Raw genomic sequence first — 17,798 nt, forward strand, 5'->3', positions numbered from 1 at the left:
AGTAATGACAAAAAGCAACAACATTTTTTAGCAAGTCAATTAAGTATTTAGAAGATTTGAGTATTTGGAAATACTTTGACTACAAAAAAGCCTTGGATATCGACTCACATTCATGCATCTGGAAAGCACTAGTCGAGGAAGTAAGTATAAGTAGGTATAAATGTTTCACAAAGCATATACAGGAACATAGGTACAGTTACATTGGAATAAGATTCGGCCCAAGCTTTACCATAAAAGGGGAGTGAGACAAGGAGACCCGACTTCTCCGTAGTTTATTGCTATCCTACAGTCGATAATAAGGAAACTCCATTGGGTTACTAGCGGCCCAAACACAGATGGTAACTTCCTGAGCCATCTCAGATTTGCTGACGACCTAGTGTTCTTATGGGAATCAAATTGAAATTTTTCTATTCAAAATAGGATGTGACATCACTTATTGAAAGTGAAAAACTACCACCCATTCCAAAAATAATGCCTCAGACCTGAGAAGAATAGGCGCAACAAACTCAGCTGGTTTTTTTCCAAGTTCGCAATTACATGATCTAATTACACCTAGCTAGCAAGAAAGTAGGATTAGTAATGAATCTCACAAAAACATTACTAATGATAAATGATAGGGAGAAGAAAATATCTCTTGACAGTGAAAAATAGAATTATACGAATGATAATAGCATAATAGCTTTAAGGGTAAATGTATACACTTTTATTATTAATCCCAGCCACTGTTCAGTAATTATCTATACATAAATATAAATGTTTTATTTAAAAATGGCTCTGTCGTAAATCTTATTATTCCACAGCTGAATATCTAAGTGATCAGACAGCCTGGGACTAGATTATGATTATTTTATAGCAATTATAGAAATTATTTCTATTAGTGAATATCTGTAATTAGCTCTAAGTTTTTATTGTATTTTTATTTTGCGTAAATAGCTGTTGATATTCCTTGAAATAAATAAATAAATAGCTATGACAATACAATATTGTATATTTGATTAAAAAGAGCGCAAAAAAAATTCTTCTCTGTCAGAATTGGTCAGAGCAACATTTGATTCCGAAGCGGTAGTAGTGTCTTATAAATTACATTAAAAAGAATTCTAATGGAATCAATTTTGAGAAAAAAAAATGCCTTTTATGCCTTTAATGCCTCAGAAGAAGAAAAAACTGCTCAGACAAACTAATTGCAATATGCCCAGGACAGAGATCGTTGTAGCTTAGGAGGTGGCCTTCTGCCGCGGAGGGGCTCTTACCAACTAATGTAACTAAAATTAGGATATATTTATGTTTATAAGGAATAAAAAAAAAGGCTTTCTTACTATTATTATATGATAGTTCGTTACAATACCTACCTACTTATTACGTAGTATCTCTATCTTCTCAAGCACCATGTTACATTGTAAATAGTTCACTGAAACGGTTCCCCCATTCTGATACCTAGTACAAACAGGTTTCAACCAAATTTTGGATCAGCGAGTCTAACCTTATTAGGCTGTAAGCAAAAAATATTTAGATAAAGTAAATATTATGGTTAGATTATGAAAAGCAATTTATGGGGCTATTTTTGATAAAAAAAACTACTAGAATCAATTTGGTTACACAAAGTAGATTCTAAAAGCCAAAAATAAGAGTTTCATATATTTAAATCATAACCTAAACTCATAAGGTAAAAACTGTGAATGACTAAAATAGCTTTAGGTACTAAGAATATAAAAATGTGCAACCATGCCATCTTAAGAACTAACATTGAGATCGTAACCAGATGAGTAGGTACCATTGTACTGTATTACTTTAATACATATTAGCTAATTATAACACATAACAGTAAACACCAACGTTGTTTATAAGCTCACTGCCGTACCATCGCGCATGTTACTAATTAGCGACGGACAGACATAGCCGAGCCTGCTCACGCTCGGCGGCTCGGGGCGCGCTCACCAGTCACCAGTCACCCCCACTACGGCGACGCAGCCGGTACTGATGCCACGGCGCTATGCACGGAGTGCGGACGCGACCAACTGACTGAGCCCGCACCCGCAGGCCGCCACCATCGGCCCGGCGGCAGGCCGCCCTGGCCAATGAACGGAGGCACCGCCCTCTCGCGGGCACAGGGGGCGGCGCCTCTTGAGTGTGCGCGGCGGCTGCGAGCGCCTCGCGTGCCACTCTCGCCCCGAGAGCCACTAGAGGCTGAGCCGTGGAGTGGCGTCGAGTGTCGATCGGTCGGATGTCCGCGGAGGGCGGCGGCTACTCGCCGTGTCCGGCGGAGGCGCTGCCGGAGCTGAGCGCTGCCGAGCTGGCGATGAGCCTGTCGCCCAAGTCGGCGCTGCTGCAGCAGAACCTGTCCCAGCTGCATCTGCAGCACTCTACGCCCTTCTCCGTCACCGACATCCTGTCGCCCATCGAGGAGTACCGCAAGTTGGAACTGGCGAACAACCCACCGTCGCCCTACAGGTGCGTGGATCGATACGGAGTGGGGGGACTACACCCGCTGATTTTTCGAGTGGGCCGAAGGTCTCGAGGGCACTCGAGTCGCGCTCCTAGAAGGATATAGTTCGGTGACGTTTGTCTGTGCAGGTATGTTGTGATCACCGGTCAAGTGCTGCTGTCAATCGACTCGATGCGTTCCGCCACTTAGCTTACTCGCGAACCGGACCTCGACTATCTTGTCTTGCTACATCTCGGCAGATGGCTTAGTATATAGTGCCCCAGGACTTAGTGCCCGCGTTCTATACCTATACTATCTAAGTATACTACATCCACTCGTATGTCAATGTGGACTTTGCTGTTTTTCTCTTAACTTCTCCTAGAATCAAGTGACACTTAGAAGTTTATCAAACTCAACTTTTTATTTATTAGCAATATTCGCGGATTAAGCATTAGGTATTCGATGTATATTCAATTATCGATAATAGGTACCAGTTAAAAAATATTTTATTTAATTCTTAAGAGTCGTCTTAAAACTTCTTGCCACCCGAGTAACTCTACAACCTTATCTTAGTATTATTAAGTAGTTACACTTAGTATTCTTGGAACTTAGTCAATATTTTTGACAGTATACAATTTTTTTTTTATATTCGCGATCTCAAACTTGGTATTTCAAGTGGATAGTGGAAGAATGAAGGTGTTCAGTAAGTGATGTTTTTTATTTTAAGTGCAATTATTGTATTAACTATTATGGAGAGTTTTGACTTACTACCATAAATTTCTCTAAATTGTAACTAAGTATCAAGTAATATAGACTATATTTCAAACTATTGCAGCAGTATAGATAGCCTTGCTTTATAACTTTTTTTTTATTCACATAGTTAAGAAGGTCGCGTGTGTAGATGCTTGATACTTTTATAAAATATTTAGCAAGTAGGTACCGAGGTACTTCCTAAGTAGGATTTTGGTAACAGATTCTTAAATTATAAGCATGTTAAATAACATTAATTAGTACCCCATGCAAATTATGTTTTATTAAATACCTACCTATCTAAGAACTTGAAATGTTCAAGTTTCAGAAAAATCAAAGTTATTACATAGGTGATTTAAAGTTACCTATATTTTAAATAATATATCATAGATTAGATATTTTTGTGAATCTTAAAAAACTAAATTTTACTGCCTATGAGTGCCTTTACATTTTAGTTACTATTTTTGGTGTTTATCATTAGTGAATTACCTAGGTACTCATTTACCTACATACCTACTCATAAAACACTTTCATAATGAGACTATATTCTTCTGACTATAGTCTTCTAACTTTGGCACAGAATAAAAGTAGGTACCTAATAGCAACATAAGTAGCTATCCGTGAAATTGTTAAAATATGAGGTGATCACCTAACATCAAGTGAAGTGAATTAAAATATAATAATATTGCTATGCAGAATATCTAGGTATTTTTAAGTAGGTAGAACATAGCTCTATGTGATGTTCAATAAATTAATTTACTAACTTACCTACCTACCTACTGCCTAATAATTATTATATACCAAACAAATATTTTCGGTCAGTTCATTCTTATTAGGTACCTATCTATAATAATATACTTCTTTATTAAGATATAGGCAGTTATATTTTTTTACATAAAGTATTTAATATTAAACCGGCATCTGCACCTATTTGTCCTGATTTGACAACTTTTTGGCCTCTTCCAACTTTTTCCATTCGGTTCTATTTATGGCTACTCTTTGGTACTGTTACTGTCGGCTATTGTTTTTATATCATCTAAGATTGGTAAATTATTATCATATAACCCACCGGTACAGACCTTCAAATTTTAAGTGAATAGCCAACCTATAGATAATAATATCTGGACGATAGTAGTTTTTGTTTATTATGATTATTATAAGATGTTTGAAGCGTCCACGTTGGTCATTCAATAGGTCAAACTAGGTAGGTAGAATTATTGACCACGGAGACTCCGGTTCTCGAATTCATATGTACCTCACAGACGAGTAAAAAAAAAGGACTCCACGCCGTGATATTAGCAAGTGAAGCACCGTTATGCTAGTGTGTGTGCGGTTAGGGGGGATACTAGTGATACAATTTTTTCTCCCTTAAATAATCATATATGGCCACACATACTTTTCTTGTATCGTTTTTACACTTTTACACAACACACGACGGCATTTTTAAAATATTTTATTGCGACGAAAACTGATCCGTCACAGACGCTGGCAAATCTTATAATGGCGGCCGATCGGCTTGTATTAGTGTAAGCGTGTGCGTGGGGCTATGTATTTACTCGTTTACCGGCTTGTTTTGGTGCTTCACTGTAATGTAAGGTGACACGGAGTCCTTCTTTTTTTACTAGTCCGTGATGTACCTAAGTTTATTCGACGCGTTATATTGGTCGGCAACTGATTATTGATTAGGCTGGTATCACAAGAGAGTAAGGGCTATTATATGGGACCAAAGCCCTTATAGCCCATATAGGTAACATCATACGACCACTATGTATACTCGTTTGTCATCCTCTTCTATAAAATAAGTTGGTATAAATACATACCTGTTAACCAAACAATAATATCCATAACTTAGCTCTTTAGGTTAAAATGGTGTTTTGCTGTCCTATCTATACATGAGGGGCGTGCATACCATATAGGCAACTAGGCAGGGTCTACCTCGTTAAGAACCTACATAAATATAGCACTAGTGCTAAAGTTTAAGTTTAATTTGATTCATTAAATTTTACCATACTCTAGTGACCTACCGTAGGCAGTCTTCAGATTGCGTTATTTGATATATAGCTTCAACTAGCCGTTCCCGCCCGCTTCGCTGGGCGAATTTTAAAAGGTAATAAATTAAACTTTATTCATCTTACAAATACAAAAAAAAAATAAGTAGCCATAAACCATCTAGTATAAATTTCGCATCGAATGGTGGTACTTTCATGTCGATACAATCAGTGGTTTAGGCGTAAAAGAGCCTCAAACAAAGACCTTATAATAAAATGTGTGTATTTATTACACGCCTTTATAAGCGTCATACGTATGTTAGTATCTACACAATACATCTATTAGGTACTAACGGATGCCTACTATAAACATGATTCTCATCCACCTTAAAATTTTGGATTAATTTGAAACTTTTATCAATGTCCGTTGACAGTACAATAATTTAAACAGTCTGTTTCACTTTTATTAGCTTAGTATGTATGTCTGTTTGTATGTTACGGATTTTTTTTCGACCCCTTCAAAACCTCGGATTAATTTGTAAATTTGCACACTGGTCAAGGATTAATCTGTCCAATTTTTCTTATCAGAATCTTCAGGATAAGCGATTGTTTTAGTCCAATACCCGGTAGTGTCAAGTGTATGCAAGCACCCTATGCTATTTTTTTTTACTTACGTACTTACCTCAAATGCGTGTTTCCCGCGTCTTTATTTTGTTAGCTTCATACTCTATTCATTCTGTATTTTGTATTTCTATACCTAGGTACGTACTCAGTTATTTCCTTTATTGATACCTTGGAGGTATAAAGTTGATGTTAACATCAAATAATATCAGCCATATTAATTGTTTCGCAAGGTAAACCAAACAATAAAATAACAGCAATAATGATAATTGTTGAGAGTAGATGTAAAAACAGCTTGAGCCCGTCGGTTAGGGAAATGGCCTCATGAGCTAATTCTGTCCATCCAAGTTCCCTATATTAAGATTTTAATATTGAAATGTCAATTAAATTAATATTATATCTATTTACTTAGCGTCTTATTCATAATAAAACATTCTTCAAAGTATAAGCTATGTTTGTTTAATAGTGTTTCAAGCCCAGCGAACGTTCGATTAAATTATTTTTTCAGTCTTTATTATTTAAACGGGTACTTACTGTTATTTCCAGCTTTAAAAATCGGTATCTATAATATTAAAATAAAACCTAGTTAGTTATAAATATCCTAGTTCGTTAGTTAATCATATTTTTGACCAACAAACAAACCGACAGTACAGCGAATTAATAAAACTTAAAGCAGTTCCGAACGTATATTGTATTAAGTTACTTCTTTTATTTCTAAAAGCAAAGCCGTTTAAAAATGTTCTACAAAGCTATCAGTATAATGCTACTCTCAAGCATTGACTTAGCACAAGAATTCCAACTTAAGATGGGTCACAAATTACATTTAAAATATTCACGCGTACATTAAAAACTTGTTTGCCATTATGTACATTGACATTTGCCAAATAGTGTATAGTCTGTGGAAGCGCGAGAGCATTGCCACTTACAAATGTTTACATCCTCTTGCGCGACACCTTATGTCATTTAAAATTCAAGCACAGTACGAATATTGAGTAGGTACTTATAAAATAATAAATGCTTTACAAGACTTCACATGGTTACATTGCAAAAGTTTAGAACGCTGATGACCTACTGTGATTCTAGCTATGTAAAATATTAAAAAAATGGCGGTGATGTACTTAGTTTTGAAATAAGTCTGGCTTAGTATGTGGTAAATTAATTAAAACATTTAAATATACTTACCACATTATTACCTTACTATCATTAGGTATTGTACTGTGGTAGGTAAGTAGTAGGTATAGTCTGAAATTACGGATTGGTCTCCGCTGCGCTCCAACTAGATACTGCAGGCGTAGCTGCAAGTGCGGTTTTTAATACTACTCCCAAGTGGGCGTATTCGAGCCAGTCTCGAACAATGTGTGACGTTGACGTGTCAAATGTTCTGTTAAACTTTAATAATAATTGAAACTAAAATGCCGCGTTGAGTAAGTGGTAAAAATTTGTAAAAATAATACTGCAATAAATAAGAAGTTTGTTACAAAGTTTGATAGATGCCATTGACTGTCAAGATGCCACGCACAGAAGCATCTAATAGTTGCCGTCAATGACGTTCTATATATTAAACGTCATTGGTGGCCGTAATAAAAAAGCTATTGTTCTTAGGTAGTGCGGTATCTACATAGTTGGAGCGCAGCGGAGGCCAATCCTTAATCTAAGGATTATAGTTATAGGTATTCGGACGTCTAAATGATGGTATACGCTAGTTGGCTCCTTTTGCCTTTTTCATTATGCGGGTTATATTTTTATAAAGAATATCCTGCTTTTCTATCGAACAGCTAATAATTAAGATTGTAATCCTCTTAAAACTCTGAGGAGCTTTTAACACTGTAATGAAACGATAACAACGCGGATGTAATAAAATTAACTCCAATTAATTCCTATAAATTTGCCGCCAATTTTCCCGCTCTGTCAAAATTTAATTTGTCAAACGTTAATGTTGATGACACCCCATGTCACCAAAGAGGAATTATTCTAACGCAAAGCTTAAAATCGTGTGAATTTATTGAATGGAGAATAGATGGGTTGTTAAGTTAAGGGGTAACGGGAGATTAAATTGTGTAAATAGGGATTAGGCAGATAATCTGGGGTTTTGTTCGAGGTGACGCCATGACGGGCAACGGTGATGCGTGTGGCATATTTGGGTCATTCAAGAAGTCATTTTAACATGAATTTGCACATTTTGAGGAGTCCATTCTTAGTTCCGTTATGAGTTTGGTAGTCGTACAAAAAAATGCGTTGTCTGGCGTGAGGTGTTTTAGCTGTTGTAGTACTTATAACTAAAAATACTTTTAAATTGATTATTTGTTCATTTTGAAAATTTTAACCATTTATTCTACCTGTTTAGTAGGTACCTACCAACTGACAAGTACCAAGGTTTGCCTAGGTTATTTAGGTAGGCAGATACTCAAGTAACGCCTAATTTTACCAATAGTGGTTATTACAACAAAACTAATCTCGTTATCGTAAATGTTGGCTACAGTTGAATCGATTACTTACATCTTTACCTACCTACTTATCATTTTTCCCACTTTTTATTACTATAGTGGTTTAGAACACTATTTACAGTTGGTTGGTACTTAATATTAATATATATATATTTAAACAAAACAGAAAAACGTAGGGACCTAAGTATGTCTGAAATCGAGACTAGTTTTTTTTGTATGTTTTGAAAAGAGGAGGAGAATCGAAGGTACAGGCCACTTGATGTTAAGTGATCACAGTCTCCTTCAAAACCAGAGGAAACGCAGGAGCGTTGCCGATATTATATGCAGTGTCAGAAATTTAGTACAGTTTAACCTTAAGAAGACACAAGTTTGTGCGTTAATCGCTTAAAAGTCTCCTTTTGTTGTATCCCCTCGAGATCACTCCTCTAACTGCCACAGCCTGTATTGGCATGCTTGGCGTCGACATGTATATCGAGCGATATTCAGTTTCGTGGTCACTTGAAAGATAAGGCCTAAATACTTTAAAAAAGCTTGATGTACTCAGTAAGGCGAGACAGTAATTCCCTTTAAAACCACCGCCTGCAACTACCTAAGGCGCAAATACAGTCTCACATTGAGTACTGTTTCCAACTCTTTGCGGGACTTCCAGTTTCACTTCACACTTCATCAGCTTCTTCTCAAACCATAAATGACAAAGTTATCTCCTTGTTTCTTGATCAGCAGCTTAATCTAGACATCACGTCAAAATAAAATATTCACGCGCATGACGTTGATGCCTGGCAATCCACAAGCGCGTGTTTTCTAGAAACTTCTTTTCTTGCACTAGCACGTCGTGGAATCATCTCGTTTTTTACCAAGGTCTCACTCGAGGAAGATTGATCAGATGATGTAGGTCAGAACTGCGTTTCGATAGTATATACCTACTCCTTTAAGTGCCTTACTGATTAAAAAACAATGGAAGGACTAATTTAAATTTTTAGCTTTGATTGAATGGGGTGTGAGCAGGGTGTGAGTAATAGAGTGATCGCTAAAGGTGTAATAATTATATTGTCATATATAATATTTAGTATTGCTTTCATCTCTGTTTCTGTGCACATTTTCTAATTGGCGGTGATCACTTAACATTAACCCGTACGGTCTAGTGTCCGCTTCTACCATACAAAAATACTTGAAACATTTGGCCGCCTAAAAGTGCTGAGCTGCAATGTGGAAATCCAGTGCTCTGTGAAACCCTTGGCGTAGTCTAGAAGTGTATCAGCATTGTGCGTCTCCCAGTGTTTCTGTAACATGCCTATAATATTATGTGCGTTGTAAAGAGATATATATATACCTACCGCTACTCTTTTTGTAAGATATATACCTGACTGTTTTTCTTATTTTCAAATGTTGTATTTTCTGTGGATGAGCAATAGGCTCATATTGTTATGTTATTTTCTGTCTTGTATGAATAATTACGACACACATATATACACATACACACGTATACTTCAGGTTTCGCATCCATTTTCAACCATGGAGTTAAAACAGATGATAATAACTAATCCAATCAACGGTTCTCAATACATTTTTTTCTATCTAAGGGCATTGCGTTTTGGTGAAGGTACGTGATTTATTCGGACGATAATAATAATTTATTTAAAACGTATAGTATTTGGAATAATATGTCAAAATGGTTTTTTCAAAAAACCGAGCCAACAATCCGAAAATCACATTTTTTTAATGAAAATATGGGACGAGACGTGCAGGACGTTCAGCTCCTGGTAATTAATAAGCCCTGCCCATTACATTGTAGTGCCGCTCAGGATTCTTAAAAAGCCCAAAAATTCTGAGCGGCACTACAATAATTGCGCTCGTCACCTTGAGACATAAGATGTTAAGTTTCATCTGCTCAGTAATTTCACTAGCTACGGCGCCCTTCAGACCGAAACACAGTGAAGTTTACACATTTCTGCATCTGTGTAAAGGAGCCTCCCCCTGGCAAAACTTTCACTATTCTCACATAATGAGAAATAGTGACAGAGGTAAGCATAGAAGTATAGAGAGTTTTCCGTTTCAGATCGAATTCATCGGGCAGCAGCATTAATTCGCCGTTGGGGCCAGCGGCCTCTTGCGGGATGGCTGCTAACCCGTACGCGGTGCCCCTGTACGGGGGCGCCCCCGTGCAGGGCTACGGCTGCGGCCCCACCGACCTGCCGCACTATGGTGACATGCGGGGCGCCAGCTGGTACCCAGCCTCGAACGACCCCAGGTTTGCCAGTGAGTCGCTCATTATTTTTTATTTTTATAGCCTAAACATATGGTCGGATTTGGTACGAGCGAACCTTCAGACGCGGTGTGGTACCAGGCCATATACGATGGTATATCGCATTATCCGTACCGTGTCCGACGGCGGGCCAATTAATGCGAGGCGCTCATATAGTCCGGCCGTACCAAATCCGAACATGTGTTTAGGTCCTAGTTTCACCTACAAACACTTATAGGTACATTCTCTATATAATGGTTTGCTCGTCATCTCTTCCGTTCTCTTCTTGAGAGCACGCATTGCATTTTGAAATTTATATCTATCCCCACGCGTAGCTTAATAATGATAATCTCTTTAACCCCTACAAATTCAAATAAATAATTAAATGAGCTAGTAAAGTTTTGGTACAATACAGTAATATAAATACGGTAAGTACGTAAATAAATAATAAATTTAACAACATAAAAATAATCTTGAGTAGTAATAATAATATTGACACACTCTTACACAAATTATCTTGCCCCAAACTAGGCATAGCCTGTACTATGGGTACAAGACAACGATATATTTAATACAATATACTTACTTAAACATACATAAATACATATAAACATCTATGGCACGGAAACGAACATTCAGATTCATCATATAAATGTTGCACCTACCGGGATTCGAACCCAGGATCGGGAGCTGAGTAGGTAGGCTGGGTCACTAACCACTGGGCTATAGGGGTCGTTAGTAAGTAAGTACCTATGAGTGTAATAAGTTTGGTGTTGTTTTTGCTCCAAAACATTTATTTTATCGTATCGTATTTCGGCTCTTGTTATTTGTTGAATATAACATTTAAATCCTACTAATATTATAAATGCGAAAGTTTGTAAGAATGTATGTTTGTTACTCTTTCACGCAAAAACTGCAGAATGGATTTTAATGAAACTTTACAATAATATAGCTTACACATCAGAATAACACATAGGCTATAATTTATAAAGGTATAGTGTGAATTATCCAAAATAATACGATAAGTCTTAAGAAAGTAGGAAAAAAACTGCCATCTGCGAGCTATTCATGCGTCGCATAAACCATAGGAGTTACAAATATAGATATAATTAAATGTTTATCTTAAATAGTCCTACAAAAGCCCGCGACAGTCTTATCTATCTTCTAAACAGATTTATATTTTATGTTTAAGCCATAATTGCCAAAATAGTGAACCATAAATTCAATAAAAAATATTGATGTATTTCTAACGCACACGGTAGTAACAAATTATTTATCCTTATATCAAAAACATGCTTTTATTGAATCTGGTATTTAAAGTAGATAAGCTTTGTCTTTTACACTACATTATTTAGAAAAACGTTTGAATACTTATGGCAATGACGATAAACAACCGAGTGCGCGATATTATATTGCGGTCCGGTGTCAGACGAAAGCGACGGGCGCGCAGGCGGTCGGACGATTGCGTGCCGGGGAGTTATCAATTTTAACCGGATGCAGTTACCATTAAGACGTGAATTTTCAATTACTATCAACAAATCTCAGGGTCAAACCTTAAAGGTAGTAGTAGTAGCAGGCATATATTCCAAATATATGCTACCTTATATTTCTCACTCCCTATTTTTCCCACGGCCAGCTCTACGTGGCTTGCTCCAGCTAAATAATAAACTGGCCAAGAAGCGGGTGGCAGCAAGTCATTAGAGCAATTTTTTTCTGAGTTACATTTATAAAATATAAGTGATCAAAGTAGGATCGAAAAAGGCTTAAGATGTCTAATTTACTGAGAGCTTTCTCAGATTTAAGAATTCTAAAACAATAACCTTCGCGTTAACGCAGGCGACACTATAATCAGTACCATAACCACAACTAAAGCTCCGATAATTTTTTTGAATCTAAATGGGTAGAAACTATTTATTACGTAATGTTAATTGTTGTCGGATTGGAATTGGAATGGATGCAGCCGTTTTGAACACTATTCGAAGTACTCTAGCGTACACAGATAATGGTGATATTGGTCTTATTTGAAAATAATTTTGATGTAGGCTAAAAAATCAAGAAGATATAGTCGAAAACGTATTGCATTAAAGAATGGCCGCTACCGCGGTCGAGACAACAATCATTACTATAAGGACAACTGCACAGCTCTGACTAAAAAATGTTGCTTAAAAAACACAAAAATCAACATATCGTACGTATCTATTTGATTCCTCTTCTAAAACTTAAAACAAAATTTTAGTAGCTGGGAAGGAATGTGTAACTGTGTCGAGTTATTTTCAGTCTTCCTTGTTTTGTTACGGGTTTCACAGAGAGTAACTCACCAGTTATAATCCACCATCACCATATTTAGAAAAAAATATTGATCTAGAATTAAAAAATGTGGGAAGTGAAGTATATCACTTTAAAAATAACAAATTGTTTAGATTTGAAAGAGCGACATCTCAAGTCAATATCCTAATATGCAAATATTGGGGTTGAGCAGGTTATTATCAACTGTAAATTATTTCGTTATTATTCCATTATATTTTATCCTGAATATGAAGTCACAACCTGAGAGTTGAACAAGGCATACAAAGATTTACCAACAATACGTCACTGAAAAAGGTTGGCTCAACTGAGTTCTTCTTCTGCGTTCTTCCAACTGGAAGAACGCTCAGACGGAACCCGAGACGTCGCAGATTCGAGTCCCTGCATCGTTTACAAGCCGAGCACGTTTATATGGAAAAACTAGTTTCTTTCGTGTCGTCCGCAGCAAAAATACTATGCCTGCATCTAACGTGATAATAATTATATAGCTCATATACCCGACCTTGTGTAATATTCATGGAACATTTGAATTTAATCTATTCAGTAGTTTTTGTGTTTTGCCTGGGCATACGTACAGACTTTTGGCTTCGCTATTGTTTGTACATAGAACACACAGCAAACGAAGAAGATATCTTAGATAAAATATATGTATACTCGTAGATAGATTCTCTTCCTGTTTGATGCCGATAAAAGCAGGCCAGGAATATTAGTTTAGTGTGCGTGACAAGCTACGTTTTACTACTTACACTGCGATTTGTACGACACTTTGTGTGTGAATTCCTCAAAATAGAGGTTAATTCTATACTCATTTTTTTAGACGTTATCACAGCTGTCATAGTCTTTCTAAACTTATCTCGACGATACGATCTACGATCTAAGCGTATCTTCGTATGCATATCGTAAAAATATTCAATGTGAAGTTTTTACTTTGATACGATTTTATTATTATGTAAGTATATGTATAGATCACTTCTAATGTCTCCTCGAAACAGCTGAAATAATGCGATTATTTATTAAAAAGTAGGTATTTTCATATAAATTGTAATAATAATTTAGTTTCTTCTTGCATGTATCGGGTACGAAATGTATGTAAAGATACGAAAATCTCTTACGGCCATTCCCAATATTCAGTCTTTCTCCGGCTGTGGCCTACTTGAGATAAAAAATCGTAACTATCGTTGACTTTTCTGTCCCAATAAACTTATCGACGGTAACTCACCTTATCCGTACACGCTGTCTGTCAATGGGAGGACGTATAGCTTACCAGCGATAGAAGTTTGTATGGAAATTGCAATTCACGCGCCCCAATATAAGGCGAAAATTTGACTTATCGGGTATATTTGAACAGCTTCAGATTATTGACAGCTAATTACTGACAGTAGAAGGTAGTACCTAATTTATCTCTATCTGTAAATAGTATATTGGGAATGGCCGTTAGATATATATCAGATTCCAACCGATACATTACCTTTTTTTATAAATTATTTGTAATACCTGTATATAAATGTATAATGCACATAAAGTTGCGGGAAAATCGTGTTGATGACAGTTTTCATTTGTTAAAATGTAATCAAATTAAATTTGGCTGTCATCTAGGTAGCACTCATCTCATTAGCCTTTCAACATGGCGTCGGACGTCAATAAAATGCGCGCGCACCAAAATCTCTGCTCTATGGTCGAGGCACGGCTCTATAAGCATACACTCGCTATAGACAGACAAATCAATCACATTCACCTACGTAACTTTTCAACTGTAACATTGTAACACCATTTATGTGAGGTTAAAATGTTCCTAATTACAAGTCAATGGGTTGCTTATATACGCTTACCGGGTTTTATTTACCTTACCTATTTATTTTTACGTCAGAACGATATGGGCGAGACTAACTTGATATTTGGATCACCACTGTCCTTTTTGAATTTACCAGTGGGAGTCTCCTTTGCATATTGCACAACGGCGCCTATTTCCGCCGTGAAACAGTAATGTGTTAACATTATTGTGCTTCGGTCTGAAGGGCGCCGTAGCTAGTGAAATTACTGGGCATATGAGATTTAGCATCTTATGTCTCAAGGTGACTGAATCCTGAGCGGCACTTTAAAGTGGCAAGGTGTATCAGTTACCATCATCAACTGAACGTCCTGCTCGTCTCGTCCCTTATTTTCATTAAAAAAACCTACGTAATATTTATGCTTTGTCGAACTTGTCTTAATTCAATTTCGGGTCTCTTTAAGGAGGATTCACTGCTTGCAATTACACACAATCAATGACATAAGTAGGTAAAATGTATAAAGTTCTTGTGTAGTGTAATGGTATTTTTTTTAAATCGCAAAAAACTGATAGTCGCCTTCTCTGTTAGAACGCCAGAAGCGGCTTTAATTGACATCAAAAGTAGTAAGTTCTTATCTTAGATTATTAAATTCTACAGTATTGTTAATCTATGATACTTACGGAAAAAAATTACAATAATCGTAACTAGAATTCGATTAATAAATTAGGTTCTATAAAAATACACAATTATTTTAATACTTTTTAGTGCATAGTATATCTATTGCTTTTGGAATAGTGTTATTGAAGTCGGTTGTTTTTTTGTAATTTTTTTGATTTTTAGTGAACTTGGCAGAGTATCGTTAATTTGCTCCTAAGAATTGAATAGTTATGTTATTTTTTCATGGATCTCGTAAACACAACCAAACTATCTTTGAAGTATATCATTTTCAATAAAAAAAGAATCATCGAAATCGGTTGGCGCGATATTGAGTTATTCGTAAATTTGTCCTCCACATACGTATAACAAATTTAAGACTTTTATGGTTTTCTCATGGATGTCATTGTCAGATCTGGACCACACGGGAAGCACCAGCTTTCAAATAAAAAAGAATTATCAAAACCGGTTCACCCAGTCGAAAATTTTGATGTAACAAACATAAAAAAAGAACATACCGACGGATTGAGAACCTCTTCCTCTTTTGAAGTCGGTTAATAAAAAGGTTTTACACTTAGCTAATATGATAAGGTGGTCATTGATATAAAGGGCCTCTATGATCACCTGCTGCACTGCCACTTGAAGTCGGTTCAGTTGTGTGGAGCCCGCAATATCAAGTTACCAGTCTTGAGAAAGTTCAAAATAAATTATTGAAACAACTTGAATACCTCACGGGAAATGTATTCAAATACTCTCATGTTTCTGCTAAACGACATAATATCCCAACACTCAACAGTCGGGGTAGATCTAGACTAGTAAGTTAAATAAAGTTTAGAATTCCAAACAAATCATCTCGTTTTCGCGATATGTGACATACCTACTATGCAAAGAATACTTATTTGACAAGAACTATATTTTATAAGAACTTAAACAACAGTACTAACAGTAACAGTACTTGAAGAGAGATTATGAAATTATCATACTAGAATACTTGCTAGAATACGTGCTTTTTTAAATACCTTCATTTATTTTTCTTTAGGTAAGTACTCGGTGTACAAAATGTATGTATTTCAAGAAACAAATCTTGGTTTTTATTCTTTATTTCCAATATTTCAAAATGCTCGTTTGCTTATAAAAATTTACGAAGTGGTTCGACTTACTTGTCTTATAATCTAACCGATATAATAAGCTAAAGCCAATATGTCTCAAATTGCATGGCTTATTGTGAGTAAGTAAACACCATTAGGCATTAAAAAATAAAGCCTCCACGCTTGGCTACCAACACGCCGCAGAGTAATTACGATCTTTTTGTAGACAAAGATTATTTTTTTACACAGACCAACCAGTACGGTATGAATATCGTTTAGGATTTATATTAACATCCACGTGCCCGAAAGAAAATGTGTTATTTAATAATAATAGTAGAGGTTTATTTGAACGTTTTAGTTTAACTTTTTTATTTGCGATTTCAGCAATTAAATTAAATTTCAAAAAAATCATTAATCTCAAATATTGAAAGCGATAGAGCTGTGTCCTATAAAAATACATCTATATTTGTTATAGTATTTCACTGAGAATATATTTTTTACTTCTTATTGAGTAATATAATATTTTAATTTAGAATTATTAGAAACCATAAATTGTTTTGGTTTACATATTATAAACACATAAAACTAAAACAAATGAGATAAATATATCCATATTACTACTACACTGTATTGGTGTTAAATTATCCAATCATAAGTTCATTTCAAATTCTACCGTTTTTACCATATAAATAAAAATTCTAATTTTATATCTGAACTACAAAACTGCAGGTTTCATCATCATTTTTTCCTATTCATATTCGATATCCAAATAATGTAATAGGAGGCTCCTTTGCACAGGATGCCGGCTAGACCATGGGTACCAGAACGGCGCCTTTTTCTGCCGTGAAGCAGTAATGTGTAAGCATTATTTTATTTTTGTCTGAAGAGCGCCGTAGCTACAATAAGTTAGGTACTGGGCAAATTAGACTTAACATCTTATGTCTCAAGGCGATGAGCGCAATTGTAGTGCAGCTCAGAATTTTTGTTTTTCAAGAATCATGGCCTTGCATTGTAGTGGGTAGGGCCAAAGGCGTAGGTACTAATTACCATCAGCTAAACGTCTTGCTCGTCTCGTTCCATATCATAATAGTCCAGTCATTATAGCAAGTTCACCTCGGAATTCCAGACCCAGCTGTAAATTTCGACCGGAGGCACCGGTTGACCTGAAGTGATGCTGTGTTCACCGTATAAAAATTTTTTTCAAACAAAATTAGTAGAGAATTTTGTATTCTACAATATATACAAATAGCAAAAAACCCATAGGAAATGAGATATTTACAAAAAAAGCGCAAAAACCGATTTTTGTGACCTTTGACCTTGAAATTTAATAGTTGCATACACCCTACCATATGTAGGTTTCGAGACAACTTTTGGTGTGTCAATGTACAAGTATTTACAGACTTACAGCTGGGTATCTCGAATTCCGAGATTCTTACCTAATTTAAGCATAAATTACTGGACTATAACAAATATCAAACGATCGCGAAATAATGCTTAGAAACGAAAGAGAAAGAGT

General features: G+C 36.0%; 1 protein-coding gene across 1 annotated transcript in view; it reads left to right on the plus strand.

The window, feature by feature from the left end:
• The first annotated feature begins 2,188 nt into the window (after positions 1–2,188).
• LOC126964804 (thyroid transcription factor 1-like) overlaps positions 2,189–17,798 on the plus strand; it is a 71,222-nt gene continuing 55,612 nt past the window's right edge. Inside the window, exons 1-2 of the mRNA XM_050808077.1 lie at positions 2,189–2,448; positions 10,282–10,481. Of these exons, the coding sequence (XP_050664034.1) occupies positions 2,222–2,448; positions 10,282–10,481 (427 nt within the window). The 5' untranslated portion in view covers positions 2,189–2,221. The remainder of the gene's footprint in view (positions 2,449–10,281; positions 10,482–17,798) is intronic.

Source organism: Leptidea sinapis, chromosome 6 (assembly GCF_905404315.1).
Source record: "Leptidea sinapis chromosome 6, ilLepSina1.1, whole genome shotgun sequence".
Lineage (NCBI taxonomy): Eukaryota > Metazoa > Arthropoda > Insecta > Lepidoptera > Pieridae > Leptidea > Leptidea sinapis.